The sequence below is a fragment of the Cyclopterus lumpus genome, chromosome 19, assembly GCF_009769545.1.
Source record: "Cyclopterus lumpus isolate fCycLum1 chromosome 19, fCycLum1.pri, whole genome shotgun sequence".
NCBI classification, from domain to species: Eukaryota; Metazoa; Chordata; class Actinopteri; order Perciformes; family Cyclopteridae; genus Cyclopterus; species Cyclopterus lumpus.
Window position 1 is genome coordinate 17,169,836 of NC_046984.1, and position 15,553 is coordinate 17,185,388.

The 15,553-nt window shown below is 44.3% G+C and overlaps 2 protein-coding genes across 3 annotated transcripts; both read right to left on the reverse strand.

The window, feature by feature from the left end:
* Positions 1-395: 395 nt before the first annotated feature.
* Positions 396-5,859, reverse strand: tvp23b (trans-golgi network vesicle protein 23 homolog B (S. cerevisiae)). Its single transcript, XM_034558250.1, has 7 exons — positions 5,757-5,859; positions 3,188-3,258; positions 2,287-2,431; positions 2,107-2,196; positions 1,847-1,972; positions 1,223-1,351; positions 396-1,107 (listed from the first exon to the last, which is right to left on the reverse strand). The coding sequence occupies exons 1-7, from the start codon at positions 5,766-5,768 to the stop codon at positions 1,081-1,083; spliced, it is 600 nt and encodes a 199-aa protein (XP_034414141.1). The 5' UTR covers positions 5,769-5,859; the 3' UTR covers positions 396-1,080.
* Positions 5,860-6,463: 604 nt separating this feature from the next.
* trim16 (tripartite motif containing 16) lies at positions 6,464-15,300 on the reverse strand. 2 transcript variants are annotated; one of them, XM_034558393.1, is made up of 7 exons: positions 15,129-15,300; positions 14,051-14,900; positions 11,689-11,784; positions 9,822-10,055; positions 8,717-8,888; positions 7,618-7,713; positions 6,464-7,390 (listed from the first exon to the last, which is right to left on the reverse strand). In XM_034558393.1, the coding sequence occupies exons 2-7, from the start codon at positions 14,783-14,785 to the stop codon at positions 6,774-6,776; spliced, it is 1,950 nt and encodes a 649-aa protein (XP_034414284.1). In that variant the 5' UTR covers positions 14,786-14,900; positions 15,129-15,300; the 3' UTR covers positions 6,464-6,773. The 2 variants fall into 2 exon arrangements, with proteins under 2 accessions (XP_034414284.1, XP_034414285.1); XM_034558394.1 differs by lacking the exon at positions 15,129-15,300 and having other exon boundaries at positions 14,051-15,102.
* Between the last annotated feature and the right edge of the window lie 253 nt (positions 15,301-15,553).

Genomic DNA, 15,553 nt, shown 5'->3' on the forward strand with positions numbered 1-15,553 from the left:
CATCCCTTTACATGTACTGACATAAACGAACCGCTGGGTGTCGCTGCAGTCAAGTGAACGCTGATGAAATAACATGTTTAAATTCAGCTCAATATTATGACATTTTTGTTTATTTTCCCAATTACATTGTTTATGAAGAGGCAGTTATTAGATCCGTCCAGCGGTTATTTATTTATATTTGAAATGTCCTTTTTGTCCGTTTGCTCAATCAGCACAATCACATAATTGTCTCTAACGATCTGGTTTCAATGACAGATTTTTATTTATTTTACAGGTTAATCTAGAAAAATGCAGTAAAAAAAAATTCTTCATTTTCCAAACACACTTTAGAAAAAAAAGAAGTACATTTACCTGCTGGACTCAAAAACAAACAAAAAAAGACCTGCAACAAAATGTCAGTTAGGTTTTTCTTAAGTTATTTTATTCAAATTTTTATTAAATTACGTTCCACAAGTCAGGACTTTAAATATCTCTCCCCGACTTCCCCTCAAACCAAAAGCTGAAGAAAAAAACCCGAATCAATCGCTCAAACTCGTTTAAACTATTGAAAAAAAAGAAGAAACGATAACACTGTTCGGAAAAAAAAAGAAGTTACAAATGTATTTGCGCCATAAGAAGATGTTCCACGTAGATTATTTACATACATATTTACAAGCTCCTGGAATACTTTACACAACCACAACCTTTTTATACAAACAAAAAATAATTGTTTGTAGAAAACCTCTAAGAAACATCTCTTTTTTTCTTCTTCTTCTTTTATTTTATAAAGATTAAAGTCAAGAGGCAAATAAACTAAACACATCTAAACTACAGTCACGTTGACTTTTAAAGCCATTACGCTCTTTTTCCACTGGTGCGTTCGCGCTAAAGTATCAGTTAAAGTATGCGAGTGTCGGGTTACTGGGCTGCAGCTTCTGGACGTCTCCGTGGAAACGGAGCCTCTCCACTGGGACTGAGTCACGCATGAAGGGGAGAAGGAAATAAATCCCAAAACCCGTTAGTTTTACGTCCGCGTTTCTCAACCCGCTAAAAGAATGAATATATAACAGCATTAGGAATAATGCAAACGTGTTTAAATCCCTACGATTCCTCTTCTTTAGACAGCGTCTGTGCAGGAAAAAAAAGCATAAAAAAAACACGTAAAGATTTTGTGCGACGACCCCCAAAAAAAATGAGAGAGAGAGAGAGAGAGAGAGAGAGAGAGAGAGAGAGAGAGAGTCACCTGTTTGAGGAACTGCCGTCCAAAGTAGTTGGTGGCCATGTTCTTCAAGCTGGTCTTGCCTCCCACTTTGCAGCGCACGTAGCCGTAGAGGTTGGCGCCCTGCAGCACCACCCCCATCGCCACCACCGGCTGGCCACATGATTAGGATCAATACGTCAATAATAACCAATAACCAGATGTTTGTGATGTAAATACATGCTTTTCAAAAACAGTCAACGTGGATGTTACTTTGTGCTTCCTTTTTATGCTGCAAATATTCCCAGAAGATTGTAGTTCGGTTCTGAATCTCATACATACCAGTGTGTGTGCGTGTGTGTGTGTGTGTGTGTGTGTGTGTAGACAGCCTGATGTCTCTTCTTCCTCTGAGCCATTGAGCTCCATTAAAAACTCATCAATTTGGACTCAATCACGCATACAAACGCTCACTAGAGCGCCAAAACGTGGATTCATCCGCCGCTGAAAGTAGTCCCTAACAAAACGCCCTCTTTCCATTGGAGTTAAATTACTGAACTTTTGTTTTTTGGGGGTCTCTTTGTGTGATGCTTTCACAATAAAACGTCAACGTTTTTCACAATAAGACGTCACAATAACCGCCGCTCCATCCCTCCTGAGGCGAGCACTCACCACCCATTTGATCTTGAAGGAAAAGAGGGTGCTGAAGGCGAAGACCACCCAGAGGACCGGACACACGATCAGCCCGATCCAGAAGATCCGCGACTCGGAATCCGACACCGCCGGCTTCCCGGCGCCCTGAAGCAAAACGGGACGCTGTCACGGTTACTACGACGACGGCGCCCCACCGGCACATGTACCAACTTTTACCACGGTCAGCATCGTCGTGCGGTTACAAAGACACACACACACACACACACGGGGTGTGTTACCTTCCTGGACTCGAACACCCAGTGGCTGTGTCCGTCGTCGTCCACCTGGTTCCACCACCTCAGACCCACCATCAGCCTCCCAGTGATGTTCTGAAAACACACACACACAGATCTGACCTTAGATCAGTGGAGAGAGAGAATGCATCTCGTACGTACACACACGCACACACACACACACACCTTTACGGTCCAGAAGTCACATGACAGCAGCAGGATGATGGCCACCATGCAGGCGATGAAGCTGCTGCTGAAGAGGCCGCAGAGCAGGTAGACGAGCACAGCGCTGACCCGGAAGAACAGGTGGAAGAAGGAGGCCAGGGGGTGTCTGGAGGAGAGGAGGACTGCTCAATGTACAAGTACTACGAGAGGAGGACTGCTCAATGTACAAGTACTACGAGAGGAGGACTGCTCAATGTACAAGTACTACGAGAGGAGGACTGCTCAATGTACTGTGTACAAGTACTACGAGAGGAGGACTGCTCAATGTACAAGTACTACGAGAGGAGGACTGCTCAATGTACTGTGTACAAGTACTACGAGAGTACTGCAATCAATGTACTGTGTACAAGTACTACGAGAGGAGGACTGCTCAATGTACTGTGTACAAGTACTACGAGAGTACTGCAATCAATGTACTGTGTACAAGTACTACGAGAGGAGGACTGCTCAATGTACTGTGTACAAGTACTACAAGAGTACTGCGATCAATGCACTGTGTACAAGTACTATGAGAGGACTGCAATCAATGTACTGTGTACAAATACTACGATCAATGGATATACAGTACAAGTACTACGATCAATGGGTAATACAGTACAAGTACTACACTGAGTACTAGTTTTATTATCTGATCATTTTATTGATTATTGGTGGACAAACAGCACAAAGTGAAGCGTTCAACGTTAAAATGTGTTAAAGTTATGAACATAAAAGTACATTTAATTTTCGTACTGTACACAAGTACACGTTCAAGGTACATTTCATACAACTCAGGAGGTACATGGTGTACTTTGTATACACTGAGAGTACTTTGACGTACACACCTTTACTTTGTGTTTAGTAACTGAAGCGTTTCACTCACTTCATGTTCTTCTTCTTCTTCTTCACGTCTTCCTCCGCGTCAAACAGAGACACGTCTTCATCGTTGGTGTCCTGAGGGACCAATGAGGAAGCAGAGAAACCCTCAGAGACGCACAACTACACAACACAAAGAGGACACAACTACACAACACAAAGAGGACACAACTACACACCACGAAGAGGACACAACACGAAGAGGACACAACTACACAACACGAAGAGGACACAACACCAAGAGGACACAACTACACAACACAAAGAGGACACAACTACACAACACCAAGAGGACACAACTACACACCACGAAGAGGACACAACACGAAGAGGACACAACTACACAACACAAAGAGGACACAACTACACAACACAAAGAGGACACAACTACACAACACAAAGAGGACACAACACCAAGAGGACACAACTACACACCACGAAGAGGACACAACACGAAGAGGACACAACTACACAACACAAAGAGGACACAACACGAAGAGGACACAACTACACAACACAAAGAGGACACAACTACACAACACAAAGAGGACACAACACGAAGAGGACACAACACGAAGAGGACACAACTACACAACACGAAGGACACAACTACACAACACGAAGAGGACACAACTACACAACACGAAGAGGACACAACTACACAACACGAAGAGGACACAACACGAAGAGGACACAACTACACAACACAAAGAGGACACAACTACACAACACGAAGAGGACACAACACGAAGAGGACACAACTACAGAGACAAACCCTCAGAAACATAACACAACAAACGATGAGACAACATAACTACACAAAGAGACAACATAACTACACACATAGACAACATAACTACACAGAGAGACAACACAACTACACAAAGAGACAACACAACTACACAAAGAGACAACATAACTACACAGAGAGACAACACAACTACACAAAGAGACAACACAACTACACAAAGACAACACAACTACACATAGAGACAACATAACTACACAGAGACAACACAACTACACAAAGAGACAACATAACTACACATAGAGACAACATAACTACACATAGAGACAACATAACTACACATAGAGACAACATAACTACACAAAGAGACAACACAACTACACAAAGAGACAACATAACTACACAAAGAGACAACACAACTACACAAAGAGACAACACAACTACACAGAGAGACAACACAACTACACAAAGAGACAACATAACTACACAAAGAGACAACACAATTACACAAAGAGACAACATAACTACACATAGAGACAACATAACTACACAAAGAGACAACACAACTACACAGAGAGACAACATAACTACACAAAGAGACAACATAACTACACAAAGAGACAACACAATTACACAAAGAGACAACATAACTACACATAGAGACAACACAACTACACAAAGAGACAACACAATTACACAAAGAGACAACATAACTACACATAGAGACAACATAACTACACAGAGAGACAACACAACTACACAAAGAGACAACATAACTACACAAAGAGACAACACAATTACACAAAGAGACAACATAACTACACATAGAGACAACATAACTACACAGAGAGACAACACAACTACACAAAGAGACAACATAACTACACAAAGAGACAACATAACTACACAGAGAGACAACATAACTACACAGAGAGACAACACAACTACACAGAGAGACAACACAACTACACAAAGAGACAACATAACTACACATAGAGACAACATAACTACACAAAGAGACAACACAACTACACAAAGAGACAACATAACTACACAGAGAGACAACACAACTACACAAAGAGACAACATAACTACACAGAGAGACAACACAACTACACAGAGAGACAACATAACTACACAGAGAGACAACATAACTACACAGAGACAACATAACTACACAAAGAGACAACATAACTACACAGAGACAACATAACTACACAAAGAGACAACATAACTACACAGAGAGACAACATAACTACACAGAGAGACAACATAACTACACAAATAGACAACATAACTACACAAATAGACAACATAACTACACAAATAGACAACACTTTATGACCAGTCGAGACTATTGTTAAGAGTTTAAAATCAAGAATCCGGGTCATAATTAAAAATACTTTACTTCTAATAATCTCTATTTGTCATAAACAATAATATGATTAAGAAACAATAAGTGTGTCATGAGTTCACACGCGTCACGTTGTTTGCTAAAGACACAACTTTAGTTGTTAGCTTAAATAAAACAAGAATAATACACACAAACACAAAATGGCGACGTTACGTTTCTCAGCACCAGCGTCGCTGTAAAGTACAAGTTTATATGAACGTGTCATGGTTATTAGAACGATATTATTATAACGTAGCTAGCTAACTTTAGCTAGCTTTAGCTCACAACTTAGCGCTACAGGCGTTCAGCTCGGCGTGTAAAATATTATTCACGAGCTTATTTATTGTCTTTAGTGTTTTTAGAGGACGCCGCGACGGCTGTCCGCCATGTTTTAACGTTGTGGATAAAAGATAAACCTTCCAACGTGTCACTTACTTCTGTTAGCATGTTGAGGTCTGAGCAGGCTCTATACAGGCTCAGCTGGGGAACACGTCACCGGGCACGCTGGTCACGTGACCGCGACGTGCTGACGTAGGGCTTTACGTCGTGGCGGAGGCTGACAGTTTGAATGGTCTATTGTTGTATGCTTGTTACGCAATACCTCTCAGAATTAATATGTTTGTATCACCTCGATATTTTATAATTTATAATTAAATTAAATACATACAAATTAAATATATATATATATATATTATATAATATATATATTTTTTAAATACCAACATTTTTAAAATATAATTTTCAGAATATTGCCTTTTTTTTGTGGGATGAAAAAAAAAATTATCCACATTCATTTGTTCACGGATCTTCTATAACCCCATTTAAAAAATAGTAAACAATCTTAGTTTGCTGCGTTACACAACTAACTATTTCTATCTGTTTTTGCTTTGTTGTAATGAATTCTGCCTTGAAACTATACAAATGAACTGCATAATGTGATTCTGGCATGTCAGGGCCATGGTACACTGACTACAACACCTCACAGATAGAAGTAGACTTTATTTGATCATTTCAGGACATGACTGAGTTTCTGATGCGTGCAACAGACCAAATGATCTCCCTTATCCACACAGATTCTTCTGGTGTGCAGATTTCTCGTTCATCCATGAGACAATTTACAAAGAAATCCATAATAACAGAAGTCAAAATGATACCATTTAATGCTTTTGGGAAAACCTGGAACAAAAACAAAAAACAGGCACTTTAATTCCACATTTTTATTTGCGCACAGAAAATACCGAACACCCGTGAATTCACAGATGGATGAAAAGTAACAGAAGTCCCAAAGGTACACAGAGGTATAAATACGACTTGAGCCCAAATATACCCAAGATAAACATGCACTATTTATCACATTAGTTTTACAAATACATTACATTAAACAGACCATATTTTCCATATCAGTGGGAGACAAGCTTGCATATTGTTGATGCAGAGAAAACTAACTTCTAATCATTGCTGTGCTGCTAGTTTAGAAACAATAGATCCGCATGCAGGTGAGGTGGGAGGAGAGGGGCTTTTGAGCCGCAGCGGTTCCCCCGGCGCCACCAAGGCGACGACGTTCTCCTTCTTGGACAACCAGAAAGCCGGGTAAATAGGCTCCAGGAAGTCTGCCTTGTACTCGTGGATGAGCGTCATGGCGCCGTCCACGCCGTAGAACGCCAGGAGGCCTCGGGTGTAGTCCACGTAGACCCCGATGCGCGTGAACTTCTCCACGGTGAGGGGCGTCTCCACGTCGCTGTGCCAGGCGGAGAAGGTGCGCCCGTTCCACTGGAGGCACCAGGAGAAGTTGTTCCCCGTGATGCAGCCGTTGCTCTCGTTGCCCTTGCGGTCGATGCTCTTGTAGGTCAGGCCGATGTGCGTGCCCTCGCCGCTGATGTCCGCCTCGAAGTAGTGCCGCCCCAGATAGAAGCTCTCCGTCGCCAGCACCTGGCGCCAGTTGTCGAACCTCTCGGGCGCGTCGGGATAAGGGTGCTGCCAGGGCGTGGTGTTGGTCACCTTCCTGCCTTCCTCCGTCAGCCTCAGGAACTTGTGAGCGGTGTCGCCGTCGAAACTCACGGGGGCGACATCTGCGAGAGCATTGTGAAAAGGTCTGTTTAGCCGCGTTGGAAGCGTTACGACCTCCGAGGTCACAAAGGTCGTGTCGCCCACGATGTGTCTTTAAACTAAAAATACATTTAAGAAAAGAGACAATACATCTATGTGCATAAGCTCACGTGCACATAGGTGATCACATGTATATCATCTGCCCAGTGGCAAATATAAATACGTATTCAAATATAAACAAAACACTCACAATTGAGGAAGTCCTCGTGTGTCTTTGGATCCGGTAACATCATGTTGTGCTTGGTTGCAATAATTTCGTGAACGGTCGTCTTTATTCCCATTTTGTCTGCAAGAGAAGAAAGACCGGTTTCAGTCTCCAGTAACAAGTGTGTGTGTGTGTGTGTGTGTCTCCCAGTGTCTGATAACAAGTGTGTGTGTGTGTGTGTGTCTCCCAGTGTCTGTGGGCGAGGCCCGAGGCTCACAGGTGGTTTTGTGCTGTAAGGCTGTTTTGTTTTTCTTTCCTTGTTTTAGCTTAACAAAACTAATGACTAATTAGCTTCTAGCAAGCGATTTAACTAGTTAGCATAACAAAAGTAGTTAGCTTCTAGCAAGCGATTCAACTAGATAGCTTAACAAAACTAATGACTAATTAGCTTCTAGCAAGCAATTTAACTAGTTAGCATAACAAAAGTAGTTAGCTTCTAGCAAGCGATTCAACTAGATAGCTTAACAAAACTAATGACTAATTAGCTTCTAGCAAGCGATTTAACTAGTTAGCATAACAAAAGTAGTTAGCTTCTAGCAAGCGATTCAACTAGTTAGCTTAACAAAACTAGTTAGCTTCTAGCAAGCGATTCAACTAGATAGCTTAACAAAACTAGTTAGCTTCTAGCAAGCGATTCAACTAGTTAGCTTAACAAAACTAGTTAGCTTCTAGCAAGCGATTCAACTAGATAGCTTAACAAAACTAGTTAGCTTCTAGCAAGCGATTCAACTAGTTAGCTTAACAAAAGTAGTTAGCTTCTAGCAAGCGATTCAACTAGATAGCTTAACAAAACTAGTTAGCTTTTAGCAAGCGATTCAACTAGATAGCTTAACAAAACTAGTTAGCTTCTAGCAAGCGATTCAACTAGATAGCTTAACAAAACTAGTTAGCTTTTAGCAAGCGATTCAACTAGATAGCTTAACAAAACTAATTAGCTTCTAGCAAGCAATTCAACTAGTTAGCTTAACAAAACTAGTTAGCTTTTAGCAAGCGATTCAACGACATAGCTAAACAAAACTAATTAGCTCCTGTCAACGCCCTTTTGATTTCCCCCTGCAGCATCACTCGTGCGTCTTTCTCTCACCGCTCGTGCACGTCTCTTTAACCTTGTCGATGTACGAGGACACCAGCATGGCGCACAGCTCCTCCGTGGAGTCCACGATCACACGGCTGAAGGAGTTCAGGCGGTCCGTCAGGCCGATGTAGACGCCGGGCAGAGAGATGTCAGTGGCCTCCTTCTTCCACTCGGAATACTCCTGGAGGACACACACACACACACACACACACACACACACACACACACACACACACACACACACACACACACACACACACACACACACACACACACACACACACACACACACACACACAGTGTTTAAAGAATGTTTTATTTTTTATTAATTTATAATTACTTTTACTTGAATTGTTGTTAGTATTCTTCTTTTATTCATCTACTCTCTTGCCCCCCCATACATATATTATTTCTATATCTATTTATTTCTATATCTATATATTTCTATATCTATAGATATATATGTATCTATTTATTTCTATATATCTACACATATATATATATATATATATATATATATATATATATATATATATATATATCTATAGATATATATGTATCTATATTCTGTACACATGACATCTATTCATCTGTCCATCCGGGGAGAGGGATCCTCCTCTGTTGCTCTCCTGAAGGTTTCTTCACTTTTCTCCCTGTCAAAGGTTATTTTTGGGGAGTTTTTCCTGATCTGATGTGAGGTCAAAGGTCAGGGATGTCGTATGTGTACAGATTGTAAAGCCCTCTGAGGAAAATTTGTAATTTGTGATTTTGGGCTATATAAAATACACTGAATTTAATTGAATATATATATATGTATCTAGGTATCTATATATCTATATCTACTTATCTACTTATCTATATATCTCTATATCTCTACATCTCTACATATTTATAGATATATATATTTATCTATTTATCTAAATATCTATATATTTATATCTCTATGTATCTATAAACATTTTACTGGATCTCCATTCCTCACTCTTGATGGTTGTGTTTGTCTCTTTTGTTTTTTGTCTCCGTCCTACTTTGTATAATTTCGTATCTTTAGTTCTCACCTGTCAACACAACACATAACATAGTGATAAGAACATGAGGCTTCTGGACTCGATACCTGTAAGAAATCCACATCGTTTTTGTTCTTGGCGAGCTTCTCCATCTGGCCCTGCGTCTTCTTCAGCTCCGTGCACCTCTGCTCCAGGTGGACCCGGATGCCCTCGGCCTGCCTCAGCGCCTGCTTCTCCTCGCCCTCCAGGATCTCCGTCACCTCCCGCTTGGCCCGCTCCAGCACCGCCTGCAGCTCCTCGAACTGGCTCTCGATCACCGCTCGCACCTCCGTCACCGAGTGCTGTGGGAGGAGTTTCACACCGCGGCATTCTTTACATTCCGGGAGGCGATTTCTGAAGCACCCGGCAGGTAAACAGGTGGGGAATGCACCGGGAGGCCAGGAGAACGTTACATAACCACATTACATAACCACGTTACGTAACCACGTTACGTAACCACAGGTGGTTGCAACACCACCACATGAAGACACCTCAGGGAAACCAACCCACACCAACCCACACCTCAGGGAAACTAACCCACACCTCAGAGAAACTAACCCACACCTCAGAGAAACTAACCCACACCTCAGAGAAACTAACCCACACCTCAGAGAAACTAACCCACACCTCAGGGAAACTAACCCACACCTCAGAGAAACTAACCCACACCTCAGAGAAACTAACCCACACCTCAGAGAAACTAACCCACACCTCAGAGAAACTAACCCACACCTCAGAGAAACTAACCCACACCTCAGAGAAACTAACCCACACCTCAGGGAAACTAACCCACACCTCAGGGAAACTAACCCACACCTCAGAGAAACTAACCCACACCTCAGGGAAACTAACCCACACCTCAGGGAAACCAACCCACACCAACCCACACCTCAGAGAAACTAACCCACACCTCAGAGAAACTAACCCACACCTCAAGGAAACTAACCCACACCTCAGAGAAACTAACCCACACCTCAGAGAAACTAACCCACACCTCAAGGAAACTAACCCACACCTCAGGGAAACTAACCCACACCTCAAGGAAACTAACCCACACCTCAGAGAAACCAACCCACACCTCAGGGAAACTAACCCACACCTCAGGGAAACTAACCCACACCTCAAGGAAACTAACCCACACCTCAGGGAAACTAACCCACACCTCAGAGAAACTAACCCACACCTCAAGGAAACTAACCCACACCTCAGGGAAACTAACCCACACCTCAGGGAAACTAACCCACACCTCAGGGAAACTAACCCACACCTCAGAGAAACTAACCCACACCTCAGGGAAACTAACCCACACCTCAAGGAAACCAACCCACACCTCTACAGGTGGCTTCTCAAGCCCCAAATAGCTGCTGCCAACTGTTATCTAGTTAAAGGGGACGTATCATGAAAAACTCCCCTTTCCACTGCTTGTGCACATGCAGCCGAGCAAACCCACAAACTGCTGAACAAGTGACTTATTTGTGGGTTTGCCTGGATCAGAAAACATGTGAGATCCAACCAGCCAATCAGATGTGGTTGTCACGTGCAGGCTCGCGAGGATAAAACCGCCCACGGCTTGAGAACTACATCTGCGAAGGCGTGCCCGTGGAAATAGAATAGCAGGAGAACCGGACATTCCCATGGGGGAACCGATGCAACCGGCCACACCTCTGTATGAACTAAACCGGCTTACTTATGGAGGTGTTTGTGATGACGACAGGTTCATTACAGAGCTGGAGGAGTTCGCAGGCCAATCAGAGCAGAATGGGCTTTTATTTTGGAGATTCTTAAAGAGACAGGCGCCGAAACGATGCGTTTTTTCGGACGCAGGGTGAATCCAGGTGTATTCAAATGTTTTTGTGAACATCAAAAGCGTGCAAACGAGTTCTGCTGGAAACCGTAAAAAAAAAAAAAAACGAGCTCGCCGCTTCCCGCGTTTACCTCGATGGACACCGTGTTGAGCTGGAGCTTGTTGATGGCGTTCTCGCCGGCCTTCACCGTCTTCACCATCTCGCCGTGCTTCTCCCTCAGCTCCTTCTGTGAACACGAGAGGAGAGAGAGAGGCTTCAGCTCGACGCCCTCACAGAAACCACCAGCGTGGTCATGCTGAAAATATGCAGAAGTGTGTGGCGCGATGTAAACAAGTGTTTCTTCAGTTTCCTCCTCTCTCTCTCTCTGTGTGGAGGGGGGAGATAACGAGATAATGGTCACACTTCCTGTTCCTCTCTGACATGTGCTGTTTATTATGAGCGTGGCCTTGTTTTTCAGAGGCAGGTCTGAATTCCTCGGGCAGGTTCAGGCGACTCCCTGCTCTCGAGGAGAATTCTTCCGCGGTAACTTTTAGACCCCGAGGGGAAATCTTTTGTCCGACACTCGTATTCATTTCTTTGCAGGTGATCTTATGATGTATAAAAGAAAAAGATACATTTTCTCCAAACGTTTAAAAAAAAGAAGTAATATTTGCGCAGGTACATGTGTGCTCATACGTAGCTGTGCTCAACCTGAGTGGAAGTAAAATGTAAAACGTATGAGAGAAATCATTGTGGCTGCACAAAGCTGGGTGGTGCATAATCAGATCTGTGTTTCTGCCTCAACAAACTTGGCTTCGACGGCTTCGCATCCATCAGTTCAAGCTCGGATGATTTGTGGTTTCACACGAGACCGGAGAAGAAAAAAAAAAAGCTCTCTGCAGCTAAAAAACTAAAATACTAAAACGAATTATGTTTTTGACTCATTTTGAAAAGAAAACCCCAAAAAGTCTGAATTCTCTCAAGACTCTTCGAACCATCCGGAACAAATATTCTGTTCACAGCAACAAAAAAAAGTTAAAGAAAAACATTTTTTAACCAGTTTCTGGAGTTTTGACTCTCCTTATCCATGCTGGTGTTCGCTAAGCCCCGCCCCCCCCCACCCCAAAACCATGGAGCCCACACTGCCACTAACCGCACTGAAGAAATATCATGTAATCTTTGTAAAAAAAAAAACACAGCTAACCCCAGGTACTAATGTTAGACATGTAAGAGTCTTCTAGAAACTCGGACCACTAATCCGTCGTCTTTGGAGACGATTCGTTGCCGACTGACAGATTTCCAACAAAACGTACGAGCTCGTCTCTCATAAATATTTAAAGCGGTGCTTTTGCAGATCTCTTCTATAAAAAAGGAGGATTTCTGTCAACAGGAAGTGATTCCACTCCATTGTCTCCATGCGTCTCCAACGTGGAAATGAATCTCTTGGAAAGGGAAGTGAGAGGAAAAGTGCGACCGCATTTCCACTTTGGTAGAATCTGTATTATATTATTATATTATTATATTTCCCTTCTTGTTTTCTCTTCCCCGCGCGGTCAGAAACTCTTTGCTGCCGCTGACCCGGCGCCCTCTGTGGTATTTTGCACCTGCGCTCTCGGTGGGCCTCCATGTTTGCTCTAATGAAGCAAACATCAGGCGTGAGCTAAAAGCCACGGACGTGTGCAGGAATCTGGAGGGGGGGGGGGGGGGGGGGGGGTCACGGACCGGCCCGAGGGATTAACACCTCGGCCCGGAGTCCGAGTCCAGGATCCAGTTTCCAGACAAATTATCTCGTTAGTCACGGCGGAGCCGACCAACGGGTTGAGGACCGTTACGGCCGAATGAGTCCCTGATCGGGTTTTAAGAGCTCCGCTTGGACCAAAGGTCACGCTGACCAAAGGTCACAATGACCGAAGCCTGTCACTCACTCATAACTCTGTCGTCTCCATGCGGGTAAGATTTAAGGATTACGGCCAACTAATGGCACTAATGCGGTGATATTTTCTTCCTTTTGACGTTGCCCAACTGTCTTTATTCCTCTGATCCGCCGTGTGTGTGGATCTCTAATGGACCCGACCTTCACCGCACATTAAAAATAGAAAAAATTCAATAACAAATGAAAGCAATCGGATGACGAAACCACGCCGGAGACTTGCTGTGTAATATGAGAATGTTGTTCAGCCAGCGGTCATAATGATCATCACGCAGTATCATTTATCACTTAGATGCCACAATAATGTCAATAATCACTTTTTATATCAAAATAATGATACATTTTAACATTATTTTAAGATCATCACTCTATCGTTATATATATTTGTTATATTACCATTTTTATGACTTACAGGATCAATGGAGAGAAGAAAAATCTGATTATTCTTTCTGTTTTATCTCAGTTGAAGGACACAAATCAATAAACTAATCAGAACTCTATCGTATTTAACACGTTTCACATATTCATGCGCGTGCAGGTGGCGCGTCGAGGCGTCGTAAAGAAACAGAGCGATGGCACTCGCCTCTATGCGTCCGCGAGCCTCCTCCACGGGCACCGTGTTGTGGCCCCGGTGCTCCTCCTCCACGCAGTCCTGGCACACGCAGCGCTCGTCGGCGCAGCAGAAGAGCTCCAGGGGCCACTTGTGGCTCTCGCAGGTCCGCCGCTCGATGTCCCGCAGCGGCTCCACCAGCCGGTGGTTCTGAAACTTGGGGTTCTCCAGGTGCGGCCGCAAGTGGGCCTCGCAGTAGGACACCAGGCAGGTGAGGCAGGACTTGAGGGCCCTGCAGGGGCTCTCGATGCACGAGTCGCACACCACGTCATCGGGGCCCGGCGGCTCCTCCTTCGCCTCCTCTTCGGGGGCTCCGTTTTCCAGCCCTCTGTCCGCATGCGGCTCCCCCTCGGGCTTCTCGGGGTCCTCGGACTCCTTCAGGTCTTCCTGGATTTTGGTCTCCTCCTCCTCCGCCCCCTTAGGGTCCTGCTCCTCTTTGCTCCCGATCCCAGTCCCGTTCTGTTTGGGCACTGGTCCAGGGCACTGGGGGCTTTTGACCTCGCTTTGGACCCCGTTGCAGGAGCCAGAAACAGAGCTGCTCCCGCTCGGCACACCTGAGCCGGGGGCCGGTCCTCCTGCCGCTGGTCCTCCTGCTGGTCCTCCTGCTGGTCCTCCTGCCGCTGGTCCTCCTGCCGGTGGTCCTCCTGCCGCTGGTCCTCCTGCCGGTGGTCCTCCTGCCGCTGGTCCTCCTGCCGCTGTATCTGCCATGTCTTGAGTTTCTGTCCGTCACCTCCTCTCGCTCGCTCTGAGGGGAACAACTGGCTCAGCCACTTCAGTCAGCTGGTAGTTCCTGGATCTCACTGAAGAGGCTGGACAGCCACACCTAGAGGATGTGAAGCAGGCCCATAGTTTTAGTAAGAAAAGCTCTCCGCCCCCTTTGAACACACACACACACACACACACACACGCTCCACCGCCGCCCTCCCCTTCCCTGGAGCAGAAAGAAGCCACAGGGTGGAGCCCGAGCGAGCAGCAGAGCGGTGTAGAGTTGCACATGACCCATCATGCATTGTGTCTAACATGAACTGTAACTGTTGTTGTGTCGTCTCACCTCTGTTGTGAGGACGTCACGGCTGAAGCTTCTGCGTCTCCCCGCTTCCTCTCTGACGTCAACGCGGGCTCCAAAGTTCAAGTGGAGCAAATATTGAGTGAATCATCAAGATAACCCAAAGGGTGACACATGGTCGACACAGTGGCTCATGTGGTCACGTGATTAATCACATGTGTGCTCAGCCAATCAGAGACACAGGGTTGAGCTTCTGAAATAAGTGGTGGAGCGGCTTCTGGTCGAGGAAATGGACCGAAGCTCATTTATAGAGGAAGGAGACACAGTTGATACAGGAAATTATGAAACATGAATAAATAACGATATTCTAGATCAAACTTGTTGTTTATCAATGACAGAAGTCATGTTGGTGCTTAAGGAGTCTGAATAATGAACTTTGATTGTCTAACGTAAAGAGGGGATAAAGTTCT